Source organism: Echiichthys vipera (assembly GCF_963691815.1).
Source record: "Echiichthys vipera genome assembly, chromosome: 1".
Classification (NCBI taxonomy): domain Eukaryota; kingdom Metazoa; phylum Chordata; class Actinopteri; order Perciformes; family Trachinidae; genus Echiichthys; species Echiichthys vipera.
Genome location: NC_139826.1, coordinates 41,254,500 through 41,270,213, shown reverse-complemented (window position 1 = coordinate 41,270,213; position 15,714 = coordinate 41,254,500). Strand labels below are relative to the sequence as shown.

The following is a 15,714-nucleotide window of genomic DNA, read 5'->3' as shown; positions in this document are numbered from 1 at the left end:
ACGCCCCGTGTGTGTGTGTGTGTGTGTGTGTGTGTGTGTGTGTGTGTGTGTGTTGTTGTTCTAAATGTAGTTTTAATAAAGATTCCACAGATTAAACCTTTAACACGACTAAAAACATAAACACAAAGTATAACCCTGATCTCTAACGTGCTGCTGACGTGTGTGTGTGTGTGTGTGTGTGTGTGTGTGTGTGTGTGTGTGTGTGTGTGTGTGTGTGTGTGTGTGTGTCTGCGCGCTGCAGGAGCACACGAAGGGAGACTACCAGAAGGCTCTGCTCAGTCTGTGCGGAGGGGACGACTGAGACCTGCACGCCGTCCGGGCACCGTTTCCCAGAAGCCCGTTGGGTTTGAAGGATCCACTGACTGCAGACGTTCTCACAGTGTTCGAGTTCGAGCCTCTTCCTGTTTACCTCCTCATTAAACTGAACAGCTGCATCTTTGTGAGCAGCCGAAATAAAACAACAACTTCTGTTTGTGTCAGAAAATGAATCTGAGACTGTTTTTGAATTCATTTCTTATGTAAAAACTATTTAAAATGGCGAGTTAGTCTTCGCAACGGGGACATTTTATCTTGACAGTTATATTCTTCAAACCACGGGAATCAACACACGGCCGTGGAGATTTGTGCTTCTTGGCCACAAAGACAAAACCTGCTCCCAGCGAGAGGAAGAAGGACGGACAGCCCCGGCCTCACGCTCAGGCCCTGACAGGTTATATAGGCGACTGGTGGGAAAGGTCGACCACGATAACAAGTCAATAGGGTCATCGTAGGGACGGTGAGGTGGTAAGGATCGAGCCTTAGGGCGCCCTCACACTGTACCTCCGTCCCGTGCCCCGTGCTTTAGGGTCCTTGTCCCCCCTCCAGGCCCGTTTGTACTCACACTACCTGGGCCTCGGAGAATGCTTCTTGCTGCCTATACGTCATCACGCCGTAACACGTCACACGCATTGATGACGTCATGGCGATGCGTGGCTTTGTTTCCAGATCTTTCCGTAGACCTCAGAGTTTTTGTGCGTCTTGTCGACTGTTTTTGAATCTTTTCATCGACCAAATCTGCAGTAAACACTCCACCTCCGCATCACACCAACGTGAACCTTTCACCGCCATTGTTTGAAATGTCCGCGCATGGTCCCTCCTTCTTTTTTCTACGTCCCAACAGGCGCACAGGAAATGACCTCAGAACCGCCGTAGGCCTCGTGCTCGTACACGTGCGCACGCTCGTGCTCGTACACGTGCAAACGTGCTTTACTAAAGCCCACCTCTCCCAAACGGGCCGTGGACGGCAAGAGTGCCGCTCCTAGACGTGGTACGGTTGCACTCACACTGGTCAAAGGAACCAGGCTTGACCTGTAAAACCTGTTTTGGCGCGGTGCGGAGGATCAGTGGGAGTGCGCCCTTAGTCTGGCTAAATACTTAGGCGAGGTCATGATACACTGGTGGCCCTCAGGACAGATCAGGGGGTTCAGGCAACAAGGAGCTGGGGTCACTGATACACCAAGCTGGGGCCGAGTGAAGACAGGACGAGTGACAACTGCGGCTCCAACTCACCACCCTGCTGTTACCCAGTCAGTTACAGGGGTGTGAGTGATTACAAGGAAGACCAAGAACCACGGGGGCATTAGCAGAGGGCATTACGTGAACAGCTATGGTCTCCGTGTGATTCCCAGCTAGTGACAAAGTCATGGGAATCGTCTGGACTGAGATCTGGGCGAGCTCCTCACCACCGAGACCTTTAACCACTAGTGGAGAATCTAGAGGTGCAGTCGTAATCTGGCTTTTACATATTCAGCATCCAGAATATTTGTATCTGCTCCTGAATCAATTAAGGCGCGGAGGGGGTCGTCTCTGTCCTCGCAGCTCAAAATGGTGTCCAGGTCGATACGTTTACGGGGAAGTGCAGGGACAACAGAACGACTCGCCAGAACCCTGTCTGCGACTGGTGATCCTGGGAGTTTAACTGGACAGGGCAGGAGGCCGGTTGACGGTTTGGAGCCCCACAGTGAATACAAAGCCTCCCCCTGAAACGACCCTGCCGTTCTGCCAGGGTTAGGCGGCTACGACCCAGTTGCATAGATACCTCCCTGGAAAGAGCGGACGGCTGAGGAACACTCAGATTAACTGGGTTGCAGGGCCGCCTAGTGACGGGGTCTTGCGAAACTGCAAGTGGCAACTGATAGAGGAGGTAATGGCCGATGCTCACGGCGTCTCTCACAGAGACGGTTGTCTATCCTTATAGCTAAACCGATGAGTTCCGGAAAGCTACTGGTGTCGGATCGACCCACCAAAAAGTCCTTTACCTCCTCGTTAGGGCCCTTGAAGAAAACACCCTGCAGCGCTCTATCATCCCATCTCAATTCAGCCGCCAGGGCACGAAACTCCAACGCAAAATCCGGCTCCCCAGGAACGGGCCCTACCACAGAGCAAGCCTAACACATAAGCTAGCTTAGCGCCGTCGTTAGCGTGAGTAAGGGGCTGTTGGCCGAACACTAGTGAACACTGAAACACAAAATCACTGCATTCACCTTACTTCCCATCATAACGCTCAGGCGCGGGTAGATGGGGGCAGAGGATTACAAGCCGGGGTAGCGGGTGACTCAGCGTTAGCAGAGGAAGCTAGGACAGGCCGAACCGGGCTACTCTCAATGCGAGAAACACGCAAGCGGACAACTTACTCAGGCTCTCCAGGATCCCTTTAGTGTCTGTGAGTGTTGACCGAGTAGGACTCCCTGGGCGGACACCGCCTGGCGAGCGTCTGCGGGGAGTAACTCCGAGGAGCAGGACCCAAACGCAGAGACGGACACGAGGAAGATCTAAACAGATACTTAATTGACGAAAACCAGAAACAAACACAAACCAGGGAACGGGAAAACAGGACCAGGGTCCGGGTGGAGACAAGGGGGAAACCAAACGCGGGGATCAGGAGACGAAACACGAACGACAGGAACTCTGGAAACTACGAAAGAGACAAAGACACGATGAACACGAGACAAAGCAACACAAAGGGAACACGATCATGAAGGAGGAAGCAACCAAACGAGAGACATTCATTCATTCATTCATCTTCAGCCTCTTGTCCCTGTCGGGGTCTCAGCTGACATCGGGCGTGAGGCGGGGTCCACCCTGGACAGGACGCCAGTCTATCACAGGACACATAGAGACGAACAGAGACAGACAACCATTCACACCTACGGGTGATTTAGAGTCATCAATGAACCCAACACCTGCACGTCTTTGGACTGTGGGAGGAAACCGGAGAACCCGGAGAAAACCCACGCAGACACGGGGACAACATGCAAACTCCACACAGAAGGGATTCAAACCTGGAACCCTCTCGCTGTGAGGCGACACAGCGGTCTGGCACCGGGCGTGGGTCAGATCCGGCTCTTTATCCATTTGCGTTAACGAGGAGACGAGCCACACACACACACACACACACACACACACACACACACACACACACACACACACACACACACACACACACACACACACACACACACACACACACACACACACACACACACACACACACACACACATACACACACACACACACAAGAAACAGACAGAGGGAGACAAACTAACACAACAGGAAGAGGGACGAGACTGACAGGACCTGGATCCCGACAGGACCTGGATCCCGACAGGACCTGGATCCCGACAGGACCGGGATCCTGACAGGACCGGGATCCCGACAGGACCTGGATCCCGACAGGACAGGTATCATGACAGGACCTGGATCCTGACAGGACCTGGATCCCGACAGGACCTGGATCCCGACAGGACCTGGATCCCGACAGGACCGGGATCCTGACAGGACCGGGATCCTGACAGGACAAGGATCCTGACAGGACCTGGATCCTGACAGGACCTGGATCCCGACAGGACCTGGATCCCGACAGGACAGGTATCATGACAGGACCTGGATCCTGACAGAACCGGGATCCTGACAGGACCTGGACCCTAACAGGACCTGGATCCCGACAAGAACTGGATCCCGACAGGACCGGGACCCCGACAGGACCTGGATCCTGACAGGACCTGGATCCTGACAGAACCGGGATCCTGACAGGACCTGGATCCTGACAGGACCGGGACCCTGACAGGACCTGGATCCTGACAGAACCGGGATCCTGAAAGGACCTGGACCCTGACAGGACCTGGATCCTGACAGAACCGGGATCCTGACAGAACCGGGATCCTGAAAGGACCTGGACCCTGACAGGACCTGGACCCTGACAGAACCGGGATCCTGAAAGGACCTGGACCCTGACAGGACCTGGACCCTGACAGGACCTGGACCCCGACAGGACCTGGATCCTGACAGGACCTGGACCCTGACAGGACCTGGATCCCGACAGGACCTGGATCCTGACAGAACCTGGACCCTGACAGGACCTGGATCCCGACAGGAACTGGACCCCTGACAGGACAGGGATCCTGACAGGAACGGGATCCCGACAGGACCTGGATCCTGACAGGACCTGGATCCCGACAGGACCTGGATCCTGACAGAACCTGGACCCTGACAGGACCTGGATCCCGACAGGAACTGGACCCCTGACAGGACAGGGATCCTGACAGGAACGGGATCCCGACAGGACCTGGATCCTGACAGGACCTGGATCCCGACAGGACCTGGATCCCGACAAGAACTGGATCCCGACAGTACCGGGACCCTGACAGGACCTGGATCCTGACAGGACCTGGATCCTGACAGAACCGGGATCCTGAAAGGACCTGGACCCTGACAGGACCTGGACCCTGACAGGACCTGGACCCTGACAGAACCGGGATCCTGAAAGGACCTGGACCCTGACAGGACCTGGACCCTGACAGAACCTGGATCCTGACAGGACCTGGATCCTGATAGAACCTGGATCCTGACAGGACCTGGTCCCTGATAGAACCTGGACCCTGACAGGACCTGGATCCTGATAGAACCTGGACCCTGACAGGACCTGGATCCTGTGTAGTCAACAGAGGAAAATAAGAATAAAAGGATGTGAACGGCTAAATAAACATAAATAAACACACAAAAACACAATGAATAAAAGTATAAGACCAACACACATGAACGTGATGCATTTCAGTTAAAAAGTCTAGATTTTATTTGTAAAACATTAGAAAATATGACACTTTGTGTAAAGATGCTGTTTGTGAAACAGGAAAAATAAAGATACTGTTCTTTGTTAAATGTTTATTAAACATTAATAAAGATCTCTTCTTCATGGGCGTCCTGCTAAAGAACAGCTTTACGTAAAAACACGCTTGCCGTCCACGGCCCGTTTGGGAGAGGTGGGCTTTAGTAAAGCACGTTTGCACGTGCACGAGCACGAGCGTGCGCACGTGTACGAGCACGAGGCCTACGGCGGTTCTGAGGTCATTTCCTGTGCGCCTGTTGGGACGTAGAAAAAAGAAGGAGGGACCATGCGCGGACATTTCAAACAATGGCGGTGAAAGGTTCACGTTGGTGTGATGCGGAGGTGGAGTGTTTACTGCAGATTTGGTCGATGAAAAGATTCAAAAACAGTCGACAAGACGCACAAAAACTCCGAGGTCTACGGAAAGATCTGGAAACAAAGCCACGCATCGCCATGACGTCATCAATGCGTGTGACGTGTTACGGCGTGATGACGTATAGGCAGCAAGAAGCATTCTCCGAGGCCCAGGTAGAGTGAGTACAAACGGGCCTGGGGGGGGGACAAAACCTCTTTTTAAAGGGAGTCCTGGCCGAGAGTCCGCAAAAGTTACACAGTTACAACAAAACAGACAACAGATAAAACAATTAAAACTGTTACAAGTGAAGAAATCAGTCCAGTTCATTTCCAGTCTTTCTGCAGTTCAGGTAGAAGGAGACCAAAGACAGATGGACTCTGATGCACCGATCACTCTGCAGTTAGTGTCCTCACTGAGTAGAGGGGGCTGCTGGGAGCCCCTTCCCCGTCCCGGAGAAATTCAGCATCCGTGAGGAACTCGGAGTAGAGCCGCTGCTCCTTTGTGTTGAAAGGAGCCAGTTGAGGTGGTTCAGGATCATCTGGTAAGGATGAACCCTGGGCGCCTCCCTAGGGAGGTGTTCCAGGCACGTCCAGCTGGGAGGAGGCCTCGGGGAAGACCCAGGACCAGGTGGAGAGATTAGATCTCCACACTGGCCTGGGAACGCCTCAGGATCCCCCAGTTAGAGCTGGTTAATGTGGCCCGGGAAAGGGAAGTTTGGGGTCCCTGCTGGAGCTGCTGACCCTGAGACCTGATCCAGGATCAGAGGCTGGAGCTGCTGCCCCTGAGACCTGATCCAGAACCAGAGGCTGGAGCTGCTGCCCTGAGACCTGATCCAGGACCAGAGGCTGGAGCTGCTGCCCTGAGACCTGATCCAGGACCAGAGGCTGGAGCTGCTGCCCCTGAGACCTGATCTAGGATCAGAGGCTGGAGCTGCTGCCCCTGAGACCTGATCCAGAACCAGAGGCTAAGTGTTTCTAGTTATATGGGTAAAAAAATCTCTGATGGTGGACCACAGGAGACTCTTAGTCCTGCAGGGACACTGAGGATCCAGACCAGAGCCTGAACCCAGGATACAGAGGCTCAGTGAACGTGTTGTTGTAGGTGCAGAGGTGGATCAGTGTGTCCGACGAGACTCTGTAGAAAGACAGCGTGCCGGCAGGACAGTCCAAATACACTGCAACTCTGTTTGAGTCCGAAGAGGAAGAGGAGGAGGAGGAGGAGGAGGAGGAGGAGGAGGAGGAGGAGGGGAACATGGAGCGAAAGGTGGAGGACGAGAAGAAGGAGAAGAAGGACGAGCGCGAAGGAAGATGAGGACGAAGGGCAAAGAGGAGGAGGAGACAGAGGACGAGGAAGAGGAGGAGGGCGAGGTGTGGGGGTAAGAGGAGGAGGGGAACGAGGACGATGGGGAAGAGAAAGAAAACAGGGACCAGGAGGAGGAGGAGTTCGAGGTATGTGGGGCGGGGGGGAGGGGCGATGACTCGTCTTCTGTTATTGTGATAAACAGACCACTGGTTGTCGTCGGAGCAGTACAGACTCCAGGACTGGTCGTTCTTCCCAAACTCACAGTCTCTCCCGTCCCCTCGCCTCCTGATGTCCCTGTAACTCCCCGACACGGACACGTCTCCTCGCCACTCCACCTCCCAGTAACAGCGGCCCGTCAGACCCGTTCGGCACAGCACCTGAGAGGCCGAGGACTCGAACCTGTCGGGGTGATCGGGGTACGGCTGAGGCCTCCTCACCCGTGTCACCTTCTTGTTGTTGTCAGACAGTTTGAGTTTCCTGTGAACCGTGTTTGTGTCCACCTCCAGTTTACAGACATCTGATGGAGAGAACGAGACACGATACAGCTGCAGGTTATTATCTGATGATCGAACAACTTTACGAACAAGTACTGAGACTGTGTGGTATCTCGGTGCAGGTCATATGGAGATGTACTGTAGGAGAGAACGCCGACAAGTCTTGTTGCATATTAAAATGACCGTTACAAAAGGTACAGGGTCTTTCAAGAGGACTTGGAGATCCTCGAGCCAAACTGAGGACATCTCAGAAAGGACGGAAACATCGGATTCTCATTCAGATGTTTGCTGAGAGAAAGAGTTGTCTTACGCAAAAGGGGGTCTGGGGGCTCCCCAAGTCCGAGACCCGAAGGAGGAAGAACACATCAGTCACGTAAGGCCCTTTCTCCCCAAACAGGACATTATAAACCAAACATAATGAGGGTTTATATAACTGTGGACACTTCAGGTACCACCGTGATCAACACCGACGCTGACGGCACAATTCTGGCATCATCTTCCTCTTCTCTGAAGCATCTGCTCGACTAGCTGCACTCAAGAAGCTACATTAGCAAAGGGTTGAACATCAACTCTGGAGGGATCCTTCATCATTGTCCTGACGTTCTTATAATTCTGCCATAAAATCGTCCCACGGTCGTGTTCGTTACATAAATCAAATAAGCCCTGGACATTTATTTTAACTGTTACCTTAAATTCAAGCACTTTCCAAACATTTCCAGACTTTTCCACATCAAACCTAAGGAAGGAGCCCATTGCTGCTTTGTTGTGTGCGTAGGGACTCTTCTCATGCTGCTGCAGAGGTTTGTGTTATTTTCAGCACCATTAGTGGTTAAAAAAGACCTTTGAATGCCTTCACCGTGCTGCCCCGAGCTAATCACTGTTAGCCACGTCGGCTGTTAGCATCTCTCCTGGATTTCTACCTTAATAAAAACTCAAAACACACTCACACTTCTTCACGCCAGGTCTCAGTCTCTCCGGCCCATCGTGGTCGACCCTGCAGGAAGAAACAAGGCCACAATCATTCAGGATCTGGTCATCAGAGACACCGGCACAGGTGTTTAGTCCTGCTCACGCTGGTGCACTGCAGCGCATAAGTCCTGAGTCGATCCTGACCAACCACTGAATGGGCGAGGAGGTCGCAAAGTCGTTTAAGTGACTCTACTTGCAAAGAAAGGGAAACTGTACCAAAGCAATGAGAGTGGGACTTCATTGGACTGTTGCCTCGGCTCCTGAGCGCCCCACAGATTAACAGCAGCATTACATTTAAGAGTCCATCAAGACCTAAAACACCCTTAAACCCAAAAGACCAGTCCTGAGAGAGTCCAGTCTGTCTGTCTGTCCATACCTGAGAGAGTCCAGTCTGTCTGTCTGTCCACACCTGAGAGAGTCCAGTCTGTCTGTCTGTCCACACCTGAGAGAGTCCAGTCTGTCTGTCTGTCCGTACCTGAGAGAGTCCAGTCTGTCTGTCTGTCCACACCTGAGAGAGTCCAGTCTGTCTGTCTGTCCACACCTGAGAGAGTCCAGTCTGTCTGTCCATACCTGAGAGAGTCCAGTCTGTCTGTCCATACCTGAGAGAGTCCAGTCTGTCTGTCTGTCCACACCTGAGAGAGTCCAGTCTGTCTGTCTGTCCACACCTGAGAGAGTCCAGTCTGTCTGTCCATACCTGAGAGAGTCCAGTCTGTCTGTCTGTCCACACCTGAGAGTGTCCAGTCTGTCTGTCTGTCCATACCTGAGAGAGTCCAGTCTGTCTGTCTGTCCATACCTGAGAGAGTCCAGTCTGTCTGTCCATACCTGAGAGAGTCCAGTCTGTCTGTCTGTCCACACCTGAGAGAGTCCAGTCTGTCTGTCTGTCCACACCTGAGAGAGTCCAGTCTGTCTGTCTGTCCATACCTGAGAGAGTCCAGTCTGTCTGTCTGTCCACACCTGAGAGAGTCCAGTCTGTCTGTCTGTCCATACCTGAGAGAGTCCAGTCTGTCTGTCTGTCCACACCTGAGAGAGTCCAGTCTGTCTGTCCATACCTGAGAGTGTCCAGTCTGTCTGTCTGTCCACACCTGAGAGAGTCCAGTCTGTCTGTCCACACCTGAGAGAGTCCAGTCTGTCTGTCTGTCCACACCTGAGAGTGTCCAGTCTGTCTGTCTGTCCATACCTGAGAGAGTCCAGTCTGTCTGTCCATACCTGAGAGAGTCCAGTCTGTCTGTCCGTCCATACCTGAGAGAGTCCAGTCTGTCTGTCTGTCCACACCTGAGAGAGTCCAGTCTGTCTGTCCACACCTGAGAGAGTCCAGTCTGTCTGTCTGTCCATACCTGAGAGAGAGTCCAGTCTGTCTGTCTGTCCATACCTGAGAGAGTCCAGTCTGTCTGTCCATACCTGAGAGAGTCCAGTCTGTCTGTCCGTCCATACCTGAGAGAGTCCAGTCTGTCTGTCCATACCTGAGAGAGTCCAGTCTGTCTGTCCATACCTGAGAGTGTCCAGTCTGTCTGTCTGTCCACACCTGAGAGAGTCCAGTCTGTCTGTCTGTCCATACCTGAGAGAGTCCAGTCTGTCTGTCTGTCCATACCTGAGAGAGTCCAGTCTGTCTGTCTGTCCACACCTGAGAGAGTCCAGTCTGTCTGTCCATACCTGAGAGTGTCCAGTCTGTCTGTCCACACCTGAGAGAGTCCAGTCTGTCTGTCCACACCTGAGAGAGTCCAGTCTGTCTGTCCATACCTGAGAGAGTCCAGTCTGTCTGTCTGTCCACACCTGAGAGAGTCCAGTCTGTCTGTCTGTCCATACCTGAGAGAGTCCAGTCTGTCTGTCTGTCCATACCTGAGAGTGTCCAGTCTGTCTGTCCATACCTGAGAGTGTCCAGTCTGTCTGTCCATACCTGAGTGTCCAGTCTGTCTGTCCATACCTGAGAGAGTCCAGTCTGTCCGTCCATACCTGAGAGAGTCCAGTCTGTCTGTCTGTCCACACCTGAGAGAGTCCAGTCTGTCTGTCTGTCCACACCTGAGAGAGTCCAGTCTGTCTGTCTGTCCACACCTGAGAGAGTCCAGTCTGTCTGTCTGTCCATACCTGAGAGAGTCCAGTCTGTCTGTCCATACCTGAGAGAGTCCAGTCTGTCTGTCTGTCCATACCTGAGAGAGTCCAGTCTGTCTGTCTGTCCACACCTGAGAGAGTCCAGTCTGTCTGTCTGTCCACACCTGAGAGAGTCCAGTCTGTCTGTCTGTCCATACCTGAGAGAGTCCAGTCTGTCTGTCTGTCCACACCTGAGAGAGTCCAGTCTGTCTGTCTGTCCATACCTGAGAGAGTCCAGTCTGTCTGTCTGTCCATACCTGAGAGAGTCCAGTCTGTCTGTCTGTCCACACCTGAGAGAGTCCAGTCTGTCTGTCTGTCCATACCTGAGAGAGTCCAGTCTGTCTGTCTGTCCATACCTGAGAGTGTCCAGTCTGTCTGTCTGTCCATACCTGAGAGAGTCCAGTCTGTCTGTCCATACCTGAGAGAGTCCAGTCTGTCTGTCTGTCCGCACCTGAGAGAGTCCAGTCTGTCTGTCCATACCTGAGAGAGTCCAGTCTGTCTGTCTGTCCATACCTGAGAGAGTCCAGTCTGTCTGTCTGTCCATACCTGAGAGTGTCCAGTCTGTCTGTCCATACCTGAGAGTGTCCAGTCTGTCTGTCCATACCTGAGTGCCCAGTCTGTCTGTCCATACCTGAGAGAGTCCAGTCTGTCTGTCCATACCTGAGCGTGCCCAGTCTGTCTGTCCATACCTGAGAGAGTCCAGTCTGTCTGTCTGTCCACACCTGAGAGAGTCCAGTCTGTCTGTCCATACCTGAGTGCCCAGTCTGTCTGTCCATACCTGAGAGAGTCCAGTCTGTCTGTCTGTCCATACCTGAGAGAGTCCAGTCTGTCTGTCCATACCTGAGAGAGTCCAGTCTGTCTGTCCATACCTGAGCGTGCCCAGTCTGTCTGTCCATACCTGAGAGAGTCCAGTCGGTCTGTCTGTCCACACCTGAGAGAGTCCAGTCTGTCTGTCCATACCTGAGAGAGTCCAGTCCGTCTGTCTGTCCATACCTGAGAGTGTCCAGTCTGTCTGTCTGTCCATACCTGAGAGAGTCCAGTCTGTCTGTCCACACCTGAGAGTGTCCAGTCTGTCTGTCCATACCTGAGAGAGTCCAGTCTGTCTGTCCACACCTGAGAGTGTCCAGTCTGTCTGTCCATACCTGAGAGAGTCCAGTCTGTCTGTCTGTCCATACCTGAGAGAGTCCAGTCTGTCTGTCTGTCCATACCTGAGAGAGTCCAGTCTGTCTGTCTGTCCATACCTGAGAGTGTCCAGTCTGTCCGTCTGTCCATACCTGAGAGAGTCCAGTCTGTCCGTCCATACCTGAGAGAGTCCAGTCTGTCTGTCCATACCTGAGAGAGTCCAGTCTGTCTGTCTGTCCATACCTGAGAGAGTCCAGTCTGTCTGTCCATACCTGAGAGAGTCCAGTCTGTCTGTCTGTCCATACCTGAGAGAGTCCAGTCTGTCTGTCCATACCTGAGAGAGTCCAGTCTGTCTGTCTGTCCACACCTGAGAGAGTCCAGTCTGTCTGTCCACACCTGAGAGAGTCCAGTCTGTCTGTCTGTCCATACCTGAGAGAGTCCAGTCTGTCTGTCTGTCCATACCTGAGCGTGCCCAGTCTGTCTGTCCATACCTGAGAGAGTCCAGTCGGTCTGTCTGTCCACACCTGAGAGAGTCCAGTCTGTCTGTCCATACCTGAGAGAGTCCAGTCTGTCTGTCTGTCCATACCTGAGAGAGTCCAGTCTGTCTGTCCATACCTGAGAGTGTCCAGTCTGTCTGTCCATACCTGAGAGAGTCCAGTCTGTCTGTCTGTCCATACCTGAGCGTGCCCAGTCTGTCTGTCCATACCTGAGAGAGTCCAGTCGGTCTGTCTGTCCACACCTGAGAGAGTCCAGTCTGTCTGTCCATACCTGAGAGAGTCCAGTCTGTCTGTCTGTCCATACCTGAGAGAGTCCAGTCTGTCTGTCCATACCTGAGAGAGTCCAGTCTGTCTGTCCATACCTGAGAGTGTCCAGTCTGTCTGTCTGTCCATACCTGAGAGAGTCCAGTCTGTCTGTCTGTCCACACCTGAGAGAGTCCAGTCTGTCTGTCCATACCTGAGAGAGTCCAGTCTGTCTGTCCATACCTGAGAGAGTCCAGTCTGTCTGTCCACACCTGAGAGTCCAGTCTGTCTGTCCACACCTGAGAGAGTCCAGTCTGTCTGTCTGTCCACACCTGAGAGAGTCCAGTCTGTCTGTCCATACCTGAGTGTCCAGTCTGTCTGTCTGTCCACACCTGAGAGTGTCCAGTCTGTCTGTCCATACCTGAGAGTGTCCAGTCTGTCTGTCTGTCCATACCTGAGAGTGTCCAGTCTGTCTGTCTGTCCATACCTGAGAGAGTCCAGTCTGTCCGTCCATACCTGAGAGAGTCCAGTCTGTCTGTCCATACCTGAGAGAGTCCAGTCTGTCCGTCCATACCTGAGAGAGTCCAGTCTGTCTGTCCATACCTGAGAGAGTCCAGTCTGTCTGTCCATACCTAAGAGAGTCCAGTCTGTCTGTCTGTCCATACCTGAGAGAGTCCAGTCTGTCTGTCCATACCTGAGAGAGTCCAGTCTGTCTGTCCATACCTGAGAGAGTCCAGTCTGTCTGTCTGTCCATACCTGAGAGAGTCCAGTCTCCACTTTGGATCCTTCAGTCCGTCAGACAGCAGCTTCACTCCTGAGTCTCCTAGATGGTTGTAGCTCAGGTCCAGCTCTCTGAGATGGGAGCGGTTGGAGCTCAGAGCTGAGACCAGAGAAGCACCTCCTTCCTTTGTGACCAGACACCCTGACAGACTAAAGACAGAGAGAGCTTCACATTTACACGCCTCCAGTGCTGTTCTGATAAAACTAGTGCTATTGCAGCATCTAAGCTAACATCACCATGGTTGTTTTGAACCACCCGTCACCTCTTTTGCTCCCAGTAGCACCTGACATGACACTATGGGCGCATTCACACTGTCAATTCGTACCGTGCCCAAGAACGCTTCACAGCTAAACTCTAGATTGTTTGACCAGTGTGAGTACGACTGTATGGTACGCTTGCGGGCTGTGGCCCAGCTGAAAGAGGTGGGCTTTAGTAAACCATGGATGCACATGTATGGGCACGAGCACGTGCACGTATACGAGTACAAGCCTGAGCATCGATGGCGGTCCTGATATCTATTTTTATGTTCCCCACGGCGGACAGTTATCTCAGGACACTTTACAGAGTAGGTAAAGACCACACTCTGTGACTTATTTATGATTTACAGAGACCCAACAATTCCCCCGTAGAGTACGGTGACAACGAAAACCTTCCCGTATAAGCAAGAAGAAATCAAGCCGGGCCCAGATCAATCAAACAAGTTCAACACGGGGGAAGAGGGAGGGGGGACATTCACCCTAAGGCCCGGGGCACGGTACGAATGGACGGTTTGAGTATGCCCTAAAAGACTGGGTCCTAACTTTTTGATCTCATGCGCAAGGTCAATCACCTGCAGAAGTTCTACGACAACAATCGTGGCTGCGTCGGAGAGGGGTAGGATGCAGAGCACTGTACATGAGGCAACAGGGACTCCTTTGTTGAGTGTTTAGGGCAAGGGTGTCAAACTGATCCAGTAAAGGGCCGTGTGTCTGCAGGTTTTCGTTCCAACCAAGCAAGAACACACCCCTGGTTTAGGGTAAAGGTTAGCTTAACACTGGCAAGACAAAGGAGTCCCTCCCTCCTCCGACTTCCTGTTAGATTACTGCTGGGGTCAGTTAATCTTTGCTAGACTCCCAAGGCCGTGATTCCCTTGGCGCCTTCCGTGTCACTCTCTGCAGATTTCAAGATACAGCTGCAGGGTTAGATGATAACACTCACTGTCACTAGGTAACACTTGTCATGTTTGTGCATTATAGCCAATGGGATGTTAGCACATCTGCTCTTGCTGTCTCGGTCCACCTTCTAGTATAAGAATCTGAACTTTGCTGTTTGAGCGGTGGCGTCACTCACGACTTAGTGTGGACGACTCTTCTGTTCTCCTTGATCAAGTATAAATAAACTCCTTCAGGATACGACATACAGGACTCTGGCACTTGGTTTTCCTTTCTGGCATCTCAATAAAGTCCTCCCTAACACGTTGGTGTTTGGTATTAGCAGGTATCTCTCTATAAACATGTCTTAATCCTGACCTGAGGGTTTCCAGTGCACAGTGTTGTCTCTTCAGTCCAGCCGACAGAAGAGTCACTCCTGAATCCTGCAGGTCGTTGTTACTCAGATCCAACTCTTTCAGCCTCGAGGACTTGAACCTGAGAATTGAGGACAGCGCCTCACAGCTGCTCTTGAACAGGTTACAGCCACTCAACCTGAGAGGAATTTGAGTCAGTTCATCTAGACAATGATCATATGAACTAAAGAAAAGCTCAGAGATTCATCATTTTCAAATAGCTGAGTACTAACCTGAGGGTTTTCAGTTTACAGTGTGGACTCTTCAGTCCGGCACAAAGCAGCTTCACTCCTGAGTCCTGGAGGTCGTTGTTACTCAGGTCCAACTCTTTCAGACTCGAGGACTGGGAGCTGAGAACTGAGGACAGGGCTTCACAGCTTCTCTCTGAGAGGTTGCAGCCACTCAGCCTGAAGAAATATCATGAAAACATGTCAAGAGGAAGGGGCTCGTCTGCGTTGAGGCATCCCCCAGGGTTCGGTTCTTGGTCCTCTCCTATTCAACCTCTACACGCTCCACCTTGGCAATATCGAAAGCCATCACAGCCTCCACTTCCACCGCTATGCCGACGATTACCAGCTCTACATCTGAATTCATCACCTCTGCAACTCACTGCCTCACTGAAATTCAATCACTGATGCAAGCCAACGTTCTCCAACTTGTAATGAATCAAACATGATCATTGTCAAACCCCAGATCCCTCACCCTCGGCCCTCAACAGAGGCTGACGCATCTCTCTCTCTCTCTCCCACTCCCTTATCGTCCCTGCTTTGCTCCTCACGTCTCATCCCGTCTTGTCTCCTCTCTACTTGGGAGTCTCTCTCCGCATTGCTCTCCAAAATTAAAGTAATAGAATTGGTCAACTGGTCTCTCAACGCGATTGACAGAATCTCCTCGACAAGAAGCTCAGGTTCGAGGGAACCTGTCTCTGACGAAACATTCGCCGCTCGTTACACAATCGACTCGTGGGAGCAGTGGAGGGTCGTGTGCCGGCCTATTTTTTCCATTGAGCAGATTCAGGTTGTCGACATAATCGGAACAATGACAACAGGCTATCTGCTGATTGGATTAGGCATTTCCCTGGTGTATCGGGAAATTCAGAAGACGGTAAAAGCAGTACTAAACCCCATGAAGCCGCCCGCTCAGGATGTGGCTTTTAACCACAACTTTGATAATGTCTTG

General features: G+C 52.3%; 2 protein-coding genes across 7 annotated transcripts in view; one reads left to right on the top strand and one right to left on the bottom strand.

Annotated features, from left to right (window-relative positions):
* Positions 1–477, top strand: part of LOC310952573 (annexin A2-A-like) — a 15,311-nt gene extending 14,834 nt beyond the window's left edge. Inside the window, exon 13 of the mRNA XM_083921216.1 lies at positions 242–477. Coding sequence (XP_083777342.1) covers positions 242–301 — 60 coding nt within the window. The 3' untranslated portion in view covers positions 302–477. The remainder of the gene's footprint in view (positions 1–241) is intronic.
* A 4,617-nt stretch (positions 478–5,094) lies between these two features.
* The window catches only part of LOC310952438 (uncharacterized protein), a 28,781-nt gene continuing 18,161 nt past the window's right edge, over positions 5,095–15,714 (bottom strand). For 5 of the 6 annotated variants that reach the window (XM_083921050.1, XM_083921051.1, XM_083921052.1 and 2 more), the window contains 5 exons: positions 14,769–14,942; positions 14,501–14,674; positions 12,968–13,141; positions 8,243–8,289; positions 5,095–7,318 (listed from right to left, as the gene is read on the bottom strand). In XM_083921050.1, coding sequence (XP_083777176.1) covers positions 6,522–7,318; positions 8,243–8,289; positions 12,968–13,141; positions 14,501–14,674; positions 14,769–14,942 — 1,366 coding nt within the window. In that variant the 3' untranslated portion in view covers positions 5,095–6,521. The remainder of the gene's footprint in view (positions 7,319–8,242; positions 8,290–12,967; positions 13,142–14,500; positions 14,675–14,768; positions 14,943–15,714) is intronic. The other variant, XR_014593368.1, reaches the window with a different exon arrangement.